The sequence below is a fragment of the Nematostella vectensis genome, chromosome 3 (genome assembly GCF_932526225.1).
Source record: "Nematostella vectensis chromosome 3, jaNemVect1.1, whole genome shotgun sequence".
Taxonomy (NCBI): Eukaryota; Metazoa; Cnidaria; class Anthozoa; order Actiniaria; family Edwardsiidae; genus Nematostella; species Nematostella vectensis.
The window spans coordinates 2,596,124-2,613,739 of NC_064036.1; the positions used below are offsets into that span (position 1 = coordinate 2,596,124).

General features: G+C 41.9%; 2 protein-coding genes across 5 annotated transcripts; one reads left to right on the forward strand and one right to left on the reverse strand.

The window, feature by feature from the left end:
* The first annotated feature begins 2,641 nt into the window (after window positions 1–2,641).
* Window positions 2,642–8,964, forward strand: LOC5504348 (histamine H2 receptor). 3 transcript variants are annotated; one of them, XM_032372672.2, is made up of 3 exons: window positions 2,642–2,867; window positions 5,498–6,840; window positions 8,130–8,964. In XM_032372672.2, the coding sequence occupies exons 2-3, from the start codon at window positions 6,048–6,050 to the stop codon at window positions 8,351–8,353; spliced, it is 1,017 nt and encodes a 338-aa protein (XP_032228563.1). In that variant the 5' UTR covers window positions 2,642–2,867; window positions 5,498–6,047; the 3' UTR covers window positions 8,354–8,964. The 3 variants fall into 3 exon arrangements, with proteins under 3 accessions (XP_032228563.1, XP_032228564.1, XP_001625274.1); XM_032372673.2 differs by lacking the exon at window positions 2,642–2,867 and adding an exon at window positions 3,647–3,929; XM_001625224.3 differs by lacking the exon at window positions 2,642–2,867 and having other exon boundaries at window positions 5,118–6,840.
* LOC5504354 (suppressor of tumorigenicity 14 protein homolog) lies at window positions 8,957–16,561 on the reverse strand. Of its 2 annotated transcripts, none has more exons than XM_032372671.2 (7): window positions 16,444–16,561; window positions 15,652–15,710; window positions 12,309–12,707; window positions 11,817–11,945; window positions 11,523–11,645; window positions 10,979–11,101; window positions 8,957–10,677 (listed from the first exon to the last, which is right to left on the reverse strand). In XM_032372671.2, exons 1-7 carry the CDS (start codon window positions 16,473–16,475, stop codon window positions 9,905–9,907), a joined length of 1,638 nt encoding a protein of 545 aa, XP_032228562.2. In that variant the 5' UTR covers window positions 16,476–16,561; the 3' UTR covers window positions 8,957–9,904. The 2 variants fall into 2 exon arrangements, with proteins under 2 accessions (XP_032228562.2, XP_001625263.3); XM_001625213.3 differs by having other exon boundaries at window positions 10,979–11,104.
* Window positions 16,562–17,616: the final 1,055 nt, after the last annotated feature.

The window sequence follows — 17,616 nt, forward strand, 5'->3', positions numbered from 1 at the left end:
ACCATCACCATCCACCATCACCATCCACCATCACCATCCACCATCGCCATCCACCATCACCAATACAAACAACATTAAGAACATCGCCGTCATCGTCGTCGTCGCTGTTATGGTCACCACCAACATTATCACCCTCACCACTATTCCAATAATCACCATGCCATTATCATCACCATCACCACCACAATCACTATCATCATCATCACGCCATTATCATTACCATCACCACCACAATCACTAATTATCATCATCATCATTCCATTATCATCGCCATCACCACCACAATCACTATCATCATCATTCCATTATAATCGCCATAACCACCACAATCACTATTATCATTATCATTCCATTATCATTGCCATCACCACCACAATCACTATTATCATCATCATCATGCCATTATCATCACCATCACCACCACAATCACTATCATCATCATTCCATTATCATTGCCGTCATCACCACTGTCACTGTTATCATTATATGCCATTATAATTGCCATCATCACCACCACTTGTCTACGACTATTACACGTCCTGCCTTTTATCCCTTGCTTCACAGGTCGATCAGCCTCGATAAGTGGACACATGTTGCCGCTATGTGGCGTAACGGCCGAGAAGAAGCCTTGCTATTTATCGATAGCGAACTCGTGACCACTGTACCAGCCCTAAATTTCACAAACCTGGATCTTTCCGCAACAGGTCATGAGAGTTACGACATTCGCCTACAGCGAAACACTAGTCACGTGATGCACGGCTACATCCGGGACCTGTGGGTTTAACTTTGGTTTCATGACAGTGGATAAGTTTGCAAGAATTCTAGGTAAATACCTATGACTGTTAAAGGCTGTGCAACGGGAACGGGCATGGAGTCATAGCTAGACGCGCATACATTTTAAGGCATTTTTTTGCATGTTCCTCAATCCTTCTGTAATGAAAAAGAATTAATACTCTAAAGGGAGTGCTTCGATTCCAAGATTGGCCCCGGGTGTGTGCGAGTGCTCGTATTCTCTCGTCTTTAATAAAGACTAAATTAAAGCTCGGCCCTTATATAAACACAACAAAAATCCCAATGGATTCTCGGAGTAATCGCTAATCCTTTAATTTTCAGCGAAGAATGATACATATGACGGTGTTTGGTTTTGACTGAACGATCTTCAGAACGAAGGAACTTACAGTTAGTCGGGCAGGTCAGCGGTCAACATCACACACTGACATGCGTTCGAACCGGATAATGGTCTAGGTTCGCAGCACTGTGGGCTCATGTTCCTGGAAGGGAAGGGAATGCGCCTTTATCTGTAAAATATCCTGTACTATGAGTCCGCTGTAATGAGGTCTGCGGAAGGGAATGGTCCTTCAATTGTAAAATATCCTAAGCTATCTATCACTCTTATATATTTTACCACATGTCCTTACAGACGGCACACTTGTCTTATTGAGACTCACCAAACAAAGAAAACAAAAACCGACCCGTTATTTTTAGGACAGGAGTTTGGTAGGTATTATAGAGATATATAAATCAGACCCTATAAGTATCTATTTATCAAGGCAACAAGCGCTTTTAGTGCCGATGGCAATAAATGCAAAAGCAAGTAATTCTTGGACAGCTCTTGAGATTTGTATGATAAAATGCTCTTTGCGATTATAAAGATTAGTTAAAAGCGAGTTACGATATACTGTATATACACCCTTTACACCAAATATATTGATGTTAGTAATGTGAAAAACAAGTAAGTCTTTTGTGTTGTAAGGGGGGTGCGAAAACCGCGAACCCGCACAGAAGAACGTCAAAACCCGCAAAACCGCACTACATGCTTAAATGCTACATCAAGCTTTTGGTCGCGATAGCAAACAAAATTCATAACAGCCATTCCATATCTCAGTTGTTAGCAGGCCTACCAAAGTATATGACTTTCTTGAAGTTGCAATGGCGTAGATGATTTCGCGAGAAGTCGCACGCTACTCCCACTTCAAACATTTGGGTCACGCGATTTTTGTAGTAAACTGCAAACCGTGGACTCTCCCAACACCATAACACCCCGCTCTAAAATTAAAAAAATCAGTAAAACCGCGTCAAAATAAGCCAATAACCTTAAACCGCGCAGTCTAGAGAAACCGCAATACCGCGGAATAAAATACGAAAAACCGCGCCAGATTTAAGGCAAAACCGCATCACCGCAAACCATAACGTCCCCCTCTTTTGTGTGTCTATGGTGACATACATGTGAAAGCGCGCCTTTTTCACGCTGCACCATAATGCAACGAGGGATTTGCTTTCTACATAGCCGTGTTTAGTTTGATTAGTTTAGTTATTTCATGGCCTGGTCGTTTGGTTATCGTGTTAGTGTTAATTTTCATGTCATAGATGATGACAAATCATCCATGGCAATTAATGGAAACTAATTCCACTTCCTTCAAACGATTTATTTAGTAGGAGTTTTAAATGCCAAGCCAATTAAAAGACTTCGAAACCCTTTAACGCCAATTTTAATTTTAATATTTGGTATCTAGAATTGTACAGGATCTTGAACCGCAGTCTTCAAGGTTTAAAACAACACACAGCTAAGAAGGTGATTTCCAAAGAAAAAAATATATAAAGAGTGTTGTATTGGGATCGCTTGGCACGTTTGCTCAGCTAATTGATAAAAGTAGACAAATTACATAAGAAAATGTTCGGCATTGTTAGTGCCATTTACGATGACTTTCAAGGCTCAAGATTATATTTACTCAGGCGCAAGGCTATTTTCGGTTTGTTGGTGTGTCATGTAGATCGCAACTACCGAAAACTCTAAAGTACTGCCAGCGTCTACTCAAAGAAGAGGAAAATCGCGATATCGAAGCACGACAGTTCTAATTGTTGTTCAGGTATGTCGTTTCTATTCACATTTCCTATATTTGTATTTGTCAGTTAACTGTCATAAAGATTTCCAAATTAAAAATTTTCTGCGAACATATGCGAATGAGACGAATCTAATCAACATGGCAAAAATATGTCCACTTGGGCGTTTTACGTAGGAATGTATTCCGATTCCGCTTGCTGTTTTATTATTGCAGAAAAAAAAAAACATGCGACTTATTCTATAAGGTAAAGATAATTAATGTGGAGGACTATTTAAATATAGTTAAGTATATCGTAAGCGCGTCATAGAAATTCGTTTAACTAGTAAAAAACAATAACCTTTCGAAGTAGCACCAAAGGTTTGGCAGAGAAAAGAGCAAGCTTGTGAATTGACGCGCCTCCATGTTTAAGAATAAGCAGTTGATTCTACTTGACGCCGCTATCTGCGACAAACCATAGAGAAGCCGCATGGGGGCTTGCTCGTGTGGGCGAAAGAGAGGGGGATAAGGAGGATTGAAGACCTATACTTTCTGCTTGTAAACTAAGCTAACATCTGGAATGTCCAAGAGATGTAGTTTACTAGAAGAAACCACTTGAACCACTTGATCGTTGTTATAGTATTTTTTAGAACAAAGTTATTTGGTTGGTCAACTTCTTATCCCGCCAATCCTTATCTTCGTACATCCTGGTCTTGTTTTTAATTAAAGGGATTTAATTAAAAAATTATTATAAATTAAAATGTATTATTTCCACCAACTTTAATTTAATCCATATCCACTTTATTGATACTTTAAATCCAGCTTGAATAAATAGACAATTCTAAAAGGACAGTTAGAAACATGCCCTTGTAATGAAAAAACAGTCAAAGTAAACATGAATTTAAAAAAATCATCGAAGTGACCGAGAAGGAGATGATTAAATATCGAAAACTTGAAGGCAGCACTAATCCAAAGTGCGTAACAAATAAGGGAATCTGTTTTCTTTTTTGCCTCGGGAGCAAGGCAGGTGAACCACTTTAGCTCCCAATGAACGGTTGATTTTACACAGCATGAAAATCGAGCAGAGAGCAACGACGACGTATAATCGAGGTTAGTCAGTTTGTCAATAAGAATATGATGAGTTTGTTTGATGAAGAACTCAATAACTCGTCTTTTTTTACTATTGGACGGTTTCAACTTTGTTCATAAGACAAAGTAAGGCAAAGAATGGTAGCTTTTTCTAAGAAACAACGCTCAGCCCATCTTCGCTTTTATGATTTCAGTTTCTCATTGTCAAGCTAGTATCAATTAAAACATAAAACACCTGCAGAAATGTAAAATATACTAGAATCAGAACCAATAAATTCAAACAAGAGGGTATTAATACGTGGTTTGCTTAGAAAGGTTGGGAAGGGGGGTCTATGTAAAGCGCTTTTTTTTAGAAAAGAAGTAAACATGACACTTTCTTTTAGTAAAGCTTTCCTTGATGTGTATAAAGAAAGGCCAGCACCAAAGCAATAAAGTATATATGCGACAGGCGTTAAAAGAAGGGGTCGTGCTGTCTAGAGGATCGCTTGGATTTAAAATATACAAATAGTAACAGAAATGTGTGTTTTAGCTACCAAACCATTCTTCTGCATTTGTTTTAGTGATTGTTAAAAAAGATTTATTTTTGAAGGGTGGAAAAACACCCTACTCGAGATCCCTTTTCTTCAGCACATTTATTACCAGACGTCGTGTGCCGCGCCTTTCGCGTCTTTCGTCCGCATAGCATTATTATAGCAAGCTTTACCTATTGTCCATTGGTTTGTAATATTGTAGGGTAGGTAATGTCTTAGCCTTCGTGCAACAGTATACTCTATCTATTGTCCATTGGTTTGTAATATTTGTCGGGTAGGTAATAACTGAGCCTTCGTCCCCCAGTATACGTTATCTATTGTCTATTGGTTTGTAATATTTGTCGGGTAGGTAATAACTGAGCCTTCGTCCGCCAGTATACTTTATCTATTGTCCATTGGTTTGTAATATTGTAGGGTAGGTAATGTCTTAGCCTTCGTCCCCAGTATCCGTAAACCTTTGCTCCCGTAATCATCGCTTTTGCCGATATTTGTGGATGATCCTGGTATACGTAATAAATAGGTCGCGTTCTAACACGACCCGGATACGTGTGGACGAGGTCTTATGGCAGAGCCAGCCGAAAGGATGTTGGTCTCCTGACGCATGCGCACTCATAGCCCTCAGTCTTAATTGCTTTTATGATAAGAGAACCAATTTAAAGCACAAATATTTCTCATTGAAGTAAAGCAAACAGCGGCGTAATCACCACAGACATTTGCGATAGCGACGAGCCGTTTGCTTTTGATAAACTCGCGCAAGACCCATCTCCGTACGCTCGATTATCAGTAAACCTGCCGCGGCTATTAAAGAGATTCCAAAAATAATGAAACTAGTGAAATCCTCTTAACACACCAATGAAAGCAATGTTTTAGTGAAGATAATCATGTTAAGATGCAATGTTAACAGACCACCCTAAGCTGCACCCTCTGTCTAACGACTTTGAGATTTTTCTGTCAGTCTCTTATTAATACTTAGGCAGCTTTTGGCATGTCGGTGTTTGTTCTCTGCAAGGCAAAGCAACAGAGGAAATGACTCGATCTGCTTGTCTGTTTATTTTGCAGGAGAGAGTTGTGCGACGAAGTGGCAGCTTTTGACTGAAAGACTTATCTAAATTCTTCAAATGCCGGACTAAAGTGCGTCAAATTTATTGTCCCATTAGCGATTCTATCGGCTTGAAGCTACGGTTGATTGGAGCCTCTTTTGCATGCCCTCGGGGCTTTTTTAGCTTGAAGTTGATCATTTGCTGCTGAGTGAGAATGGAGGAAGTTTAACCAAGGAAGAATCCACACAACTGGGTCAAGAGTCTACTAAAGTAATCACAAAAGGGGACGGAATTTGTTTTCTTACAATGGGATCGCGAGTCTTTTGATCGGTTTGCTCTTCTTGTTTGCTGTTTGGATTAGGATTCCGGCCTCACGCACTAATTCAATCGCTTGACAAAACCAATTATTGAACGAAATCCCGATTGAGGAAAAAACATCGAAAGAGAAAATGTGCGAGAAAGTAGTATGTCATCGCCAATCACATCGCATCGCAAATCATAATAAGCCTTCGTTTGTTTTATAAAGTCGACATCCCCGGTTGATTTTTCATTCTTTTAAATCAAGAAACATGTTCTACGCGGGGTACTGGTTTAACACGTCACTAAAGAGTGCTATTCTCTACATGTTCATATCTGTTTTTACGGTGTCTGGAAATGCTTTCGTTATCTTGGTGTTCATCTTGGATCCGTACAAACAGCTCCGCACTCTACAGAACTATTATATATTTAGCTTGTCGTGTAGCGATATGTTAATGGGCCTTGCCGCCGAGCCACTGCTGATCGCGACCTACTGGCATTACGAGAACACCGCGGAGAATTCACTGTTTCTCGCGCATTATCTCTTCGCTATAATCTCCGGGGTTTCATCCCTTATGAACATGGCCGCATTGTCGGTATTTCGCTGCATTGCCATCAAGATGCCGTTCACACATTATAAAGTTATAACTCGAAGGAGGGTAATCATCTCGATAATGCTTCTATGGATGTTCTCGGTGCAGTTTAGCGCTGTGCCGTTGCTTGGCTGGCGAGGGAGGTATTACCAGCTTTATCTTTACGGTGTTGGTTGCGTGGCACCAAGTATTGTAATCTGCTGCGCTTATTTTGGGATTTTTCGCGCTATAAAGCAACACAGTAGTTCACTTCAAAGGGCTGGAACCATAAAACATCATGCACTGAAGGCTGTGGTGACTAGGGAAAAGGCAACAGCCAAGACATTGTTGATCATCCTTGGCGTATTCCTTGCGTTCTGGGGGCCCTTTCTCCTAGTGGACTTCTTGATGGTTCAGTTCCCCAGTCTTCGTGAGGACGGGACTATCCACCTGGCACGTGACATCACACTTACATTTACTTATTTCTCATCAGGTAGGAACCACATCCTCACATCAGATCCTGCCATACAGCACTACCACCTTACCTGGAACCTTAACTTCCATAACCGGGTTAAAGCGTATGAATTGCTGGGTAGCAAGGGGGAGGGGAGGGGAGGGGAGGGGAAGGGTTCCAGAGCTGGGCTAACAGCTTTTAATTACGTTACGTTTATTACTTCAAGAAAACTTACATTTTAACACTTTTAATATTTCAATTTCATCTTATTTTACACTTTTGTTTTTTTTCCTTTTGGCATATTAAGAGTCAAAAGCTTCACACTCAATTTAACAAATATAGAGCCTTACCCCAGGGCCGTCTGCAAAATACTAGTTACAAAAATAGGGGGAGGGGAAATACGCTTATACTCGTAACCAAGGGATAGTTACCAACAAGTGAGACATGAAGAGGATGGAAGATTAAACCGCCATGCAGGCGCCACAAACAATAGCACACCAGGGAACCTTTTAAAGCTCACCTTGGGCGATTAGAAACTCTTGTTTTAAAAGCCGCGCGATCAAAACATATAATAGCCAGATGTGTTTAAGTGAATTTTTCCCCGTGCAGCCGCTAAATGATGTACGAATATTCAAGGAAACGATCACGTCGTCAGTGTAGACAGTTCCGGCACGTTAAAAGAAATTATCCATCACTGTCATCAGATATTTGTGCAGCTATCGCCATAGACGCTGTGTGAACTTGGCAAAAGAATACAAGAATAGCTGAAAAACTTATTTGGCTCTGTACTTCTCCGACACTTGTCAGATAGAACCTTCAAGTAGAAACGTGCGAATGTAACGTGCCCATTTGTGTCACTACCCACAGCTGGTATGCTTCCTGCATTTCTAACTCTAAAATCTATGATCCAGGGCGTCTTGTAGATGTTATTTTATATAGAAACCAATACGCAAAGTAAGAAAAAAAAAGATAAAGGCTATCCCAAGTATCGGCTTTATTTAGGGATAGCTATAGACTGGACTGAACTTGTACATTACTCAAAGTCATCAGAGTCACTTGCGCAATAGGAGCAAATAACCATCAGATTCCTAACCCCGTCTTACATGGTTACGCCTCTCACAGAGCTTTTTCCAGTTGATTTTTCACATAACCAGTATAGGAAGTCCAGTTATTTTGGATTATTATCATAGCCTATACTATCTAAGGGTAAACATAACTTGTAGTGATCTGATCAACATATTTCTAAGCTATGAACGTAAGCAGTCGCCACCTATAATAGGCTTTGGCCGTGCGCGTGTTTAATGCTGATAATGTTGTTTTCACCCCAGGCATTAACCCAGTGCTGTACGCTTGGCGCGTCAATCAGTTCCGCCGAGCCTTTATCCGCTTGTGCTGTTGCGGTCGCCATCAGCGGGTCATGCGCAGATTCATGGACACATCTTTTATCCCGCCTGCGAACTCAAACTATAACTCGGGCGGTACCATGGACACGCCAAGCACGAGATCAAAAGCGATACGCAGACGTGATAATGGCATTACCACAAGACTGTAATTGCAGTAGGCCAACTCTAGACCTCTCCCTTCCACTCAAAGGGGAAAATTGGCAAGGGCCCAGCCCTATGGCCCACCCCCGGTCCACGAAGGGTGCGATGTCGTATGGTAATGAGGTACCCTGCTAACAAAGGCCTCTTCCTAGTGTTTCTCGGTGTTGGACTTTGTATCGCTTTCGCGATCTAGCCACTCACGTTATTTTGGTTCTTTTGTGCTGAGCAGCACTCTTCTGAACAGAAATACAGTCAACACAGAGACGCGAATCTCAGGTGAATTGATAAAACAGAAAGAAAAAGCTCCTACCAGTAAAGGGCTTTTACTTTCCATGCTGATCCTCAGTGTTGCCACTAACAAAAGTATGTTCCACATCAAGTGGCTTCACTACTATTTACAATAAGATGAGTTATTTGGTAGAAATTTGCTGTTGTTAATCTTAATCAAGGGCAGTTGTTCATATTTGGACTACCTTTCATTTTATTTATTTTGCTATTCGAATAAAAATTGGTATTTTATGATGTTATTATGGTTTGTTTAGTGTTAGATAGGTTGAGGTTTCTTGAAGAATGGCATAGTAGACGAGGGGATATACTAATAAAACCATCAGTAACAAAACCACAGTGTTTTTTTACTTATTGCAACTTACATTCTACAAATTATCCTCTGCAAATATTTCACTGCGCCATTCTGCAGTAAAGTCTTCAATGCTTAATTAACAAAACTACATCTTATAAAACTATCTACATACTGCATAGAATACTAGAAAATAGCTCTTACTCCGTACACAGTAACATATCTTTATACCTTGAAACATTTAAATGTTGTGCACAGTGACCCTCATTCACCATACGTGTCCCTACGTACATTTCATGTACATTTTACATGTTTCTAAGTTCCCCTACTCTCACCTCTCATCCTCGAAAGAAATTGTTAATCTATAAAAGCTCTTCCTTTCCTTTTGAATTTAACTTAATGAATAATTACATCCTTTTTCTTTATGTTCTGTTTCACTAACACGTCTATCTACTGCACCAGTCACAATTTCTATTAAAAGCTTTCTCGATACGTCGCCTGTGTGGGAACTACTCTTTCCGGAGAGCTTTTGGTTTTAGTGTAGCTTTGTATCGTATGTACTGTATATCAATCGCGTGTCGTGTTTTGTGCCAATGTCATGTAATCCTGTGTCGTGTGCTCTGTCCATTGTGTGTCGTGTTGTGTTTATCGCGTGTCGTGTTCTGTGCCTATCGTGATACCGCGTGTCGAGGGTCGCGTGTCGTGTTTTTTGCCAATGTCATGTTATCCCGTGTCATATTCTGTCTATCGCGTGTCGTGTTCTGTGCCTATCGTGATACCGTTTGTCGAGGGTCGCGTGTCTTTTTTTTTGCCAATGTCATGTTATCCCGTGTCGTGTTCTGTGTTTATCGCGTGTCGTGTTCTGTGTCTTTCGCGTGTCGTGTTCTTTGTCTATCTTGTCAGCTCGTGTCATCGTGCTACGACTTGTGCTAAATGTTTCTCCGTTTCTTTCTCACTTGCCACAAGTGTACAGATTTGTCCTCTATCCTTTCCGCTTGCCTGAATACCTATGCGCATCTGCTTCGCGCATCTTTCGCCTACTGATCGTGTCCGTCCCTCCACTATGCCGAGGGTCCAGGAACCGTGCCGACATCTGTGACACATCACGTGACAAAGTCCCGGGTGGCGTGACCTCTATATACATCCACGCATGCGCGGTCTCCGGAAGTTTGCCGTAATCGCGAGCGAGAACCGATAACGTGAATCCACGCGCGGGTCGCATGTTGCAAAACCTGTGCAGGTCTTGCGTGACCCGTATTTTCCCCGTGTGTGGTAGAATAGTGAAATACATGTTCTTAGGCTGGAGTCTGTACCGGATCCTAGCATTATCACCAAGGTCACGGTCCATCGCGGTCACGCGATACACGGTTCTCCCCGCGGTGGTGTTACATGGGACGCGCACGTGGTACGATGGGAGACCAAAAATTGGATAATTATCATTTTCGTCCGAAATTTTGACCATGACGTATGTCCGGGCCACGCGGCTTAAAGTCCCGTTGGGGTACTGAAGCCCCGCCCCAACTTCGAGGAGGTAGCTATCTTTCTCCTCCCTGTCCAAATCGCCTGCGACCGTGATGGTTCCTGTCGTCTCCTCGATGGTGAAGTGTGTGGGGGGGAGAAGGTTCTCGGCGATCAACTCGTAGCGGATTTTGCGGGGTTTGGAGAAGGACACGGCTCTGACGGTCGTGACGTACGCACCGCGCCTGGAGTTTTCTCTCACTTCGGCCGAATGTTGCTTACTGAAGAAAGATATCTCTGCCGGGAGAATGCAAAGTGATTACGCATTGGATTGAAACTGAATAGAGATACTAGGGGGAAAGGGTGTTAATTAAATCTTTTTTTTATTAAGAAATCTTGAAATGTGGCAAAACCAAAGCGCGCCACCCAAAGATTTTCTCTCCATTTCACACTTCACCCTCCATCTTCGTAAATTATCCTCGGCTAGCCTTAAAAAGGCTCGGGTTTCCGACCGCGTACCGCGCATGACCGACTACACGATCTTGACGCAGTGCAGTCGGAAGCCTTTGGACTTACAATTTGTTGTTACTGTGCATACCTGGATAGCATGTTCTCTTGTCGGAGTGCAGTCGGAATCCCTTCGGGCACCAACAACGGTAGGAGGAGCGCGTATTGCGACAGAAGTGACTGCACTTGTTTTTATTGTTACATTCATTCAAGTCTGCTAAAAAAGAATATAAACAAGCGTTTATATTTGTATTTGCAGGGGCGTAGCCAGGGGTGGCCCAGGGGGCCCGGGCCCCTCTTCTAGCAGCCAAAAATACAATAAATGTATGTATTTTCTCCAGTATCTGAAATACTGGAGAAAATGCCCTAAAAGGGCCTTTTGGGCTCCCTCTTGTAAAAAGTCCTTGCTACGCCGCTGATTTGCGCACATCAAACACAAGTATGTATGTAGTAACCACGCTATCTGCGTGCTTACAGTGAGCAGTGCCTTCCCTATTTCAAATTTGCAAATAATTATTTTTTTTGTAATTTGGCACTCAAGGGTGTGTTTTTTGGTACTTGCGCACTTATGGTAATTGTGTGTGTAAAGCCTGTCCCTATGCTATGACTATTGTGAGTTTATTGCGCAGACCTACCTTGACACTCGTGCCCGTCTGGTGCGAGCGTATACCCTTTCCGACACCGGCAATGATAGCTACCCTCCGTATTCACGCATTTATGATCGCACCGAGCAGCACCCGATCCACACTCGTCGATATCTACGCACACAAGAAAGGACAAAGATTAGAAAAAAGATTATGGTATCATGTGCCATCGCGCATTATGGCGTCTCTAGAGAGGGAGGGTGGGTGGGGGGTCTTTTTATTAGATCTATATTCCATATTATATTGTTTTCAGAGTGTTACATTGTCCGATAAATGTTACCTTACCAACGCATTTGTCCGAGTCCCTCCTTCCTCTGTTTTCGTAGCCTTCAGGACAATCGCACGCGTAGCTCCCGAGAGTGTTACGGCAGAGCCGCGGAAAGCTGCATACTGGACGCTCGCACTCGTTATCATCTGGAACATGAACATTGTTTTCATTAGAACGCCCACAATGCTTTCATTGCGCTCACAAGCATTGCATTGACATATTTAGTTAATGTCTGTATGTTTCTGCGTGGTGATGAGTGTTTGTTATTGTTCAATATACCAGGTCTTGTGTAAACAGCGCTATCTGACTGCTGTTGACTTCAATTAAAGCCCTCCATCTCGAACTGATTTCGGTTTCTATTAATTTGAGGTCAAATTATCGCGTTGCTGTTATGTCATTTCCCTATATATAGCATACTACATCGCCAATTCTCAACTAGTCATTCATTTCTAGCGTTGTCCTACATCACGCAAAAAAGGGCCTTGTCATCTGTCTGGAATCATCCTTACCAACTGCAGAGTAAAGAGCCAGGAATCCTTTCCCATTTCCACCCTCATCGGACTTGAACCGTACCCACACGTTATTCTTAGGCGTCAGGATCCCATTGGGTCGTCTTCTACCGCAAAATATTAAAGGATCCCTAAAGTGTCTGCTTTGTGACATCATTACATAGTCCTTGTTGCATTGAGACGATTCCTCTATGTCGTATTGTCGTCGGAACCGAATGCGTATTCGGTAGCCCCTCGGCACGCTGATGTGCCACGTGCACCGCTGATTGTTCGAGTAGACCCGGGGGTATCCCGGCGACCTTAGCGTACCGTGCGCCTTGGTCATCAGAACAGGTCTCTTGTCGCAGCCTGTGGTGTTCCCCACGGATTCACTTGGAGCCTCCTCATCTGCCGCCATGTCTATCAGTAAAAAACAACAACAATGTTTATGATATGTTTAAAAACGTAATAGGGTACTATGCGTATACTGACGCCGTAGCTAAGAAGCAGTACCCCCTCCCCTCCCCCCAACCCTTTCCCCTTCTAGTATCGGCATTCTACAAAGGACGTATATTACATATGGAATAACATGTCGTCTACAATAAATGATAAATGAGTTATTCGAGCCACGGCCTAAAATGAGTTAAGATACCGTTTTTATTCGTTTGCAGTCATTTTTATACAATATGGAGCTTTCCTAGATATTTTTTATCTGTTCGGATTTGCTAGGCGAAATTAGAGCCTTCAAAAAAATCTAGTTACTCATCCCGAGGCATCCGATACTCCTATCGATTCTAAGATCCTCAAGCGAAATTTCTAGGTAATGTCCCTTGTATACTCACTCCCGAAAATACTAGGATTCCTTTTTTTAAAGCATATATATATATATATATATATATATATATATATATATATATATATATATATATATATATATATATAAAATATAGAAAAATACAAACTACATAGGTTTCCCTACAGGCCTCTTTCGTGGTTGCCCACTCATCAGGGGATATATATATATATATATATATATATATATATATATATATATATATATATATATATATTTCGGACCTAAAAATCTTTCAAAAATGGTGATGGTGGCAACAAAAGCAACATAGGTGATTCAGCTCTCTTCCCCGAGAAACATAGGTGATCTAGAAATACAAATTCCGAAAAAAGACATTTCTAGGCCGACCCCGAAATCCGTAGGTGACCTTGCTTCCGAACAGATATTTGATCGGAAATGGTCGTTGGGTGCCCTTGAATAATGCTCGGCGTACCACCTTCGGGGTTTACCCATTTCACTAATACCATTGGTGCTACTGTTAGCAGATTGATAGAGTGAAATAGCAAAACAAACAACTTTTCAACAGATTTCATGTACTTGCAATAGAAAGAACAGGCATCTTAAAACACGCATGTGTTGGGGTTACACAGTCAAACAGAAGTCGAGCATAAAAACAAAAAGTGAACTGTGTTCGTCAACTGCGTAGTGTTGTATTAGCTACGCGGCTGAGCTATTCTACGCTCTAAAACATTTTTTGACGAGGAGTAAAAAAATCTCGGGTTATGGATAATTAGGATATCATGGACGCAATAAGACATCGAAACATTTAAGACACAGCACATTTACACATGTATAGACGCATATATGTAAAATAAAAACCAGTGACATGTTTGATAACTCACATTTCAAAGCTAAACAGCAGATGAGGGCGAAAATCCTCTTAATCCTCATTAATCCCCAATAACAACTCAACTCAGATGCCAACTTGAGGAAATGAGAAAAACTACCTGTGCGAGCAATTTCGCCCTTCCCTACTTCCTTAAGCCCGTGACCCCTACATGCTGTCATAACTGACAACACGGCAACAAATCCAATAACTTGTTATGGTTTGGGGGTAGATATGCATTTGTTGTGGACGCGAAAAAATGATTTGCCGGGTAGCGTGACCTTGACCTTGACCTTGTCAGTCTATCTTGTTTGTACACTTTCCCTGTATGTATGTTCAGCTACGCGATCCGTGCACTATTGGACTATCAAACCTTTTCAGGTCGCTGTTTTGACATGAAAAAGGCTTTTAAGCCTTAAAAGGGCTACATCAAACTACCCGTGATACTTTGCAGTAATTCTTAGTGTTATTTATGTATGGCATTTATGTCAATTAACAGTAAATTCTATTGCAAGAGGGAAATTTTAGGCAAATCCACAGCATGACTGCGTGAAACTTTATAAAAAGTTACCTAATTCCTTTCTCTGTAGGCTCAATTCCCAGCCGTGTTTTGCCTCAATGGCAGACACGTACCCAGGTTTCTTTGGGGGAAAGGGGGGGGGGGGGGGGGTCATAAGTGTCATATGGAAAACGATTGACGGTCCTTCAGAGAAATGACACAATTTTTGACGTCCAGAAAGGGGGTTGCTCGCACACTGCGTACCCCCTCCCCCCGGGGGTGCCCTTGTATGCTCCTCCTGATTGGCAAATACGCAAATTTTGCAAATTACGCAAAAGATCATCTCTGTGTTGTAGCATATTGAGCGTAGCCTACGTGTAGCCGCTGACTCGCAAAATAATCCTCTCTACGAGAGGATCTCGCGAGTCAGCGGCTACACGTAGGCTAATTGAGCGAGGCAGGGCCCTGCAATATCTAAAAGCCAGCCCTCAATGGTTTTTGTGACACGCACATATGGTAAAGGGGGAGCGCCCGCAAGCAAAAACCGCTTGGTCTTCGAGGATCCCTATATACTCGTGCCCAGGCTATGTCGATCAAAGACTACGTCACTTGTGCGTGTGCCACAGAACAATATCACGTGACTTGTTCATGTGTCACAAAACAATATCACGTGACTTGTGCCTGTGTGCGTGCTTGCCAAAATTACCTCGTGTCCAGGCGCGCGCTTGGAATCCGCCATGAGTGACACAAACATGACAAGTGTGTGAAATATGTGTTTTAAACGAACAAGACTTTATGGTGTGAGTGTATTTGGGAGTCCCGCCGTTCCACAGCTCGTTGGCATGTTGTCAGCCGCCAAGTAGTCTGTTCCACACTCAATACACTTTTTACCACGCGCCAATTTAAGTTTTATAAATATAAAAATTATATTATTATAACAGTTTCATAGTTTTGATCATCGGACTGTGTTCATTTTCTTATGGTAAAATTAGTTGTCAAACTCCATTAAGAATAGTTTATTTGGCGTTTGGGAAATACTTTTTGTTTCTAGGCTCAGGCACAACTCTCTCTTCATTATTTTAAAGTGAAGTATGAAATACATTACTGGAAAAGCTATCACATATAAGTTTTCATCTGAATTTCCCGCCTGGTCATATGGCAGTTTTAGAATGAACGTCGTACTCACATGAGTGTTGTCGGTGACGCAGTCTTCGACTCTCTGTAAAAGTTGCCGTTAGCAAGAGCCTGCAAGGGAAAACGTAGTATTAATAATTGACCAAGTAGTGTACACTATGCGGTGTTGGGATCTTAGCGCATCGCTGTCAGTGAGCTGGAGGAAACCGACCATCTCGCTCCTTGAACAGTACAGTTCTCGACTCTTAGACTCGCCATGTGAGGAAGATCAGCAAACGATATTTTAACAATCAGGGATTTTGCTTTAAACAAATAAAATGAGCCTATTTAGTTAGCAAGCTCAACTGCAAGACCGGTCGGACGGTAGTATTTTTACTCTTCATGATAAAAAAGCAACCATTTGGATCAGCAATATTTCGTTAAGATCAGCAATATTTCGTTTAGCGAGCAGTCATGCACGACTCTAAGGACAAAAAAAAATACTCTAAATCCTTTGGAATAAGATGAGCCCTTATAAAAACACGATCAGTGCGATAAATGAAATACTATTATATCAGTCATACACTCTTTAGAGAGGAGTTCTATAAATCCCATGAAGTAAATATTTTTTTGACACTTGTTCTCTAGAAAATGCGTACGTTCAATAAAAAGGAGCAGTAGTATTCTTCATCTACACACGGGCATGTAATGCGACGTTCTGTTAGGCTATGGAATGCGAATGAGTGTAGCCTTTCCTTGATGAAAGAAAGCTTCTCTCTTCAAGAGTAAATGGTATCGATACACAGACGCGGCGTGTGAGCCGAACACATTCGCAGAGAAAAGTATAGAATTTGATAATACTTACAAGGACGCCAAGAAGAAGATATGAGGTGACATTGTTTGCTGCCGTACCTTCGTCCACTATCGTCTAGTAAATCAATTCTAAAACTAAGTCCAGCGCTGGAAAATATAACTTGCTCATTTCATAAATCATTTTTGAAGGGTGGATGCCTAGCCCGCTCGCAACATCTCTCGACCAATCAGAGAGAGGGTCCCTTCCGGTGTCGTAAATACTGGATCGTCTAACCCGAAAGTGTTCCCATCATGGGATAATCGGCATCCTTAATGGTTGAGATTATGTGGGGGGCACGGTTGGGGTGGGAGATCGCCGAGCCGTGAGTCGACCGTGCGCTTGAGAATGACAAAAATATCTAAGGCCCGTGGTGGCGTGGGAAAAGTATCGCCCACGAATAGCAAATCTGCCTGGTAAAGTCAAGGTTTAACAGCTTGTATAACTGTTTTTTTTTTTTTTTTAACAGCGTGGGCTACTAACAATACTCTAACGCCGGATTGTCCGGGGATCCGAATGATTTCCGCCAGATCGTCCTTTTCCGTGACTTCCAACAATTTTTATGGACGCCTTACGATCAGTGGGTGTGCTCACAGAGGATAAACCTCTGTAGTCGCAGAACTAATTCGTAGGAAACGCTGCGCACATGCACATTTGTGATTTTAAACCGCCATGTGTATTTTACTATCTAGCTTAAGGAACAGCTAAGAAGACATTTCACACTCAATACACACCATTAAGACAAACACTTTGAAGTCTATTACTGAGAGAAGGAAATAGTTGGTTAACCGTAGAGGTGGTATTTCTAACACCAAATGTGCGCGCCGTGTGTAAAGTGCGAATTTCATGTCATACAAACACAAAAACGGGCGCCTGGAAAAGATTGTATTAATAGAGATCCCGTTGCTTTACATTGAGCATATGAAACTGTGGGAGTGATTTGATGATAGAAGGTATCGTCGGCACTTTATACGATAGTCTTTCCCGTCTACATTCTCCTAGGTCATTCCGATAGCAGAAATCATAAATCACTCTTTTTGAAAGCAGCATCGACATTTCGGCAAAGGGATTCATCCGAGAGGGCTAAAGGCTAAGATAAACCAGAAATGCGATGCAATCAATACCCGTGAGCCAACGAGGTGGTGACTAAATTCCTTTAACATCAGAAGAGAAAATTCTTAGTGCTAA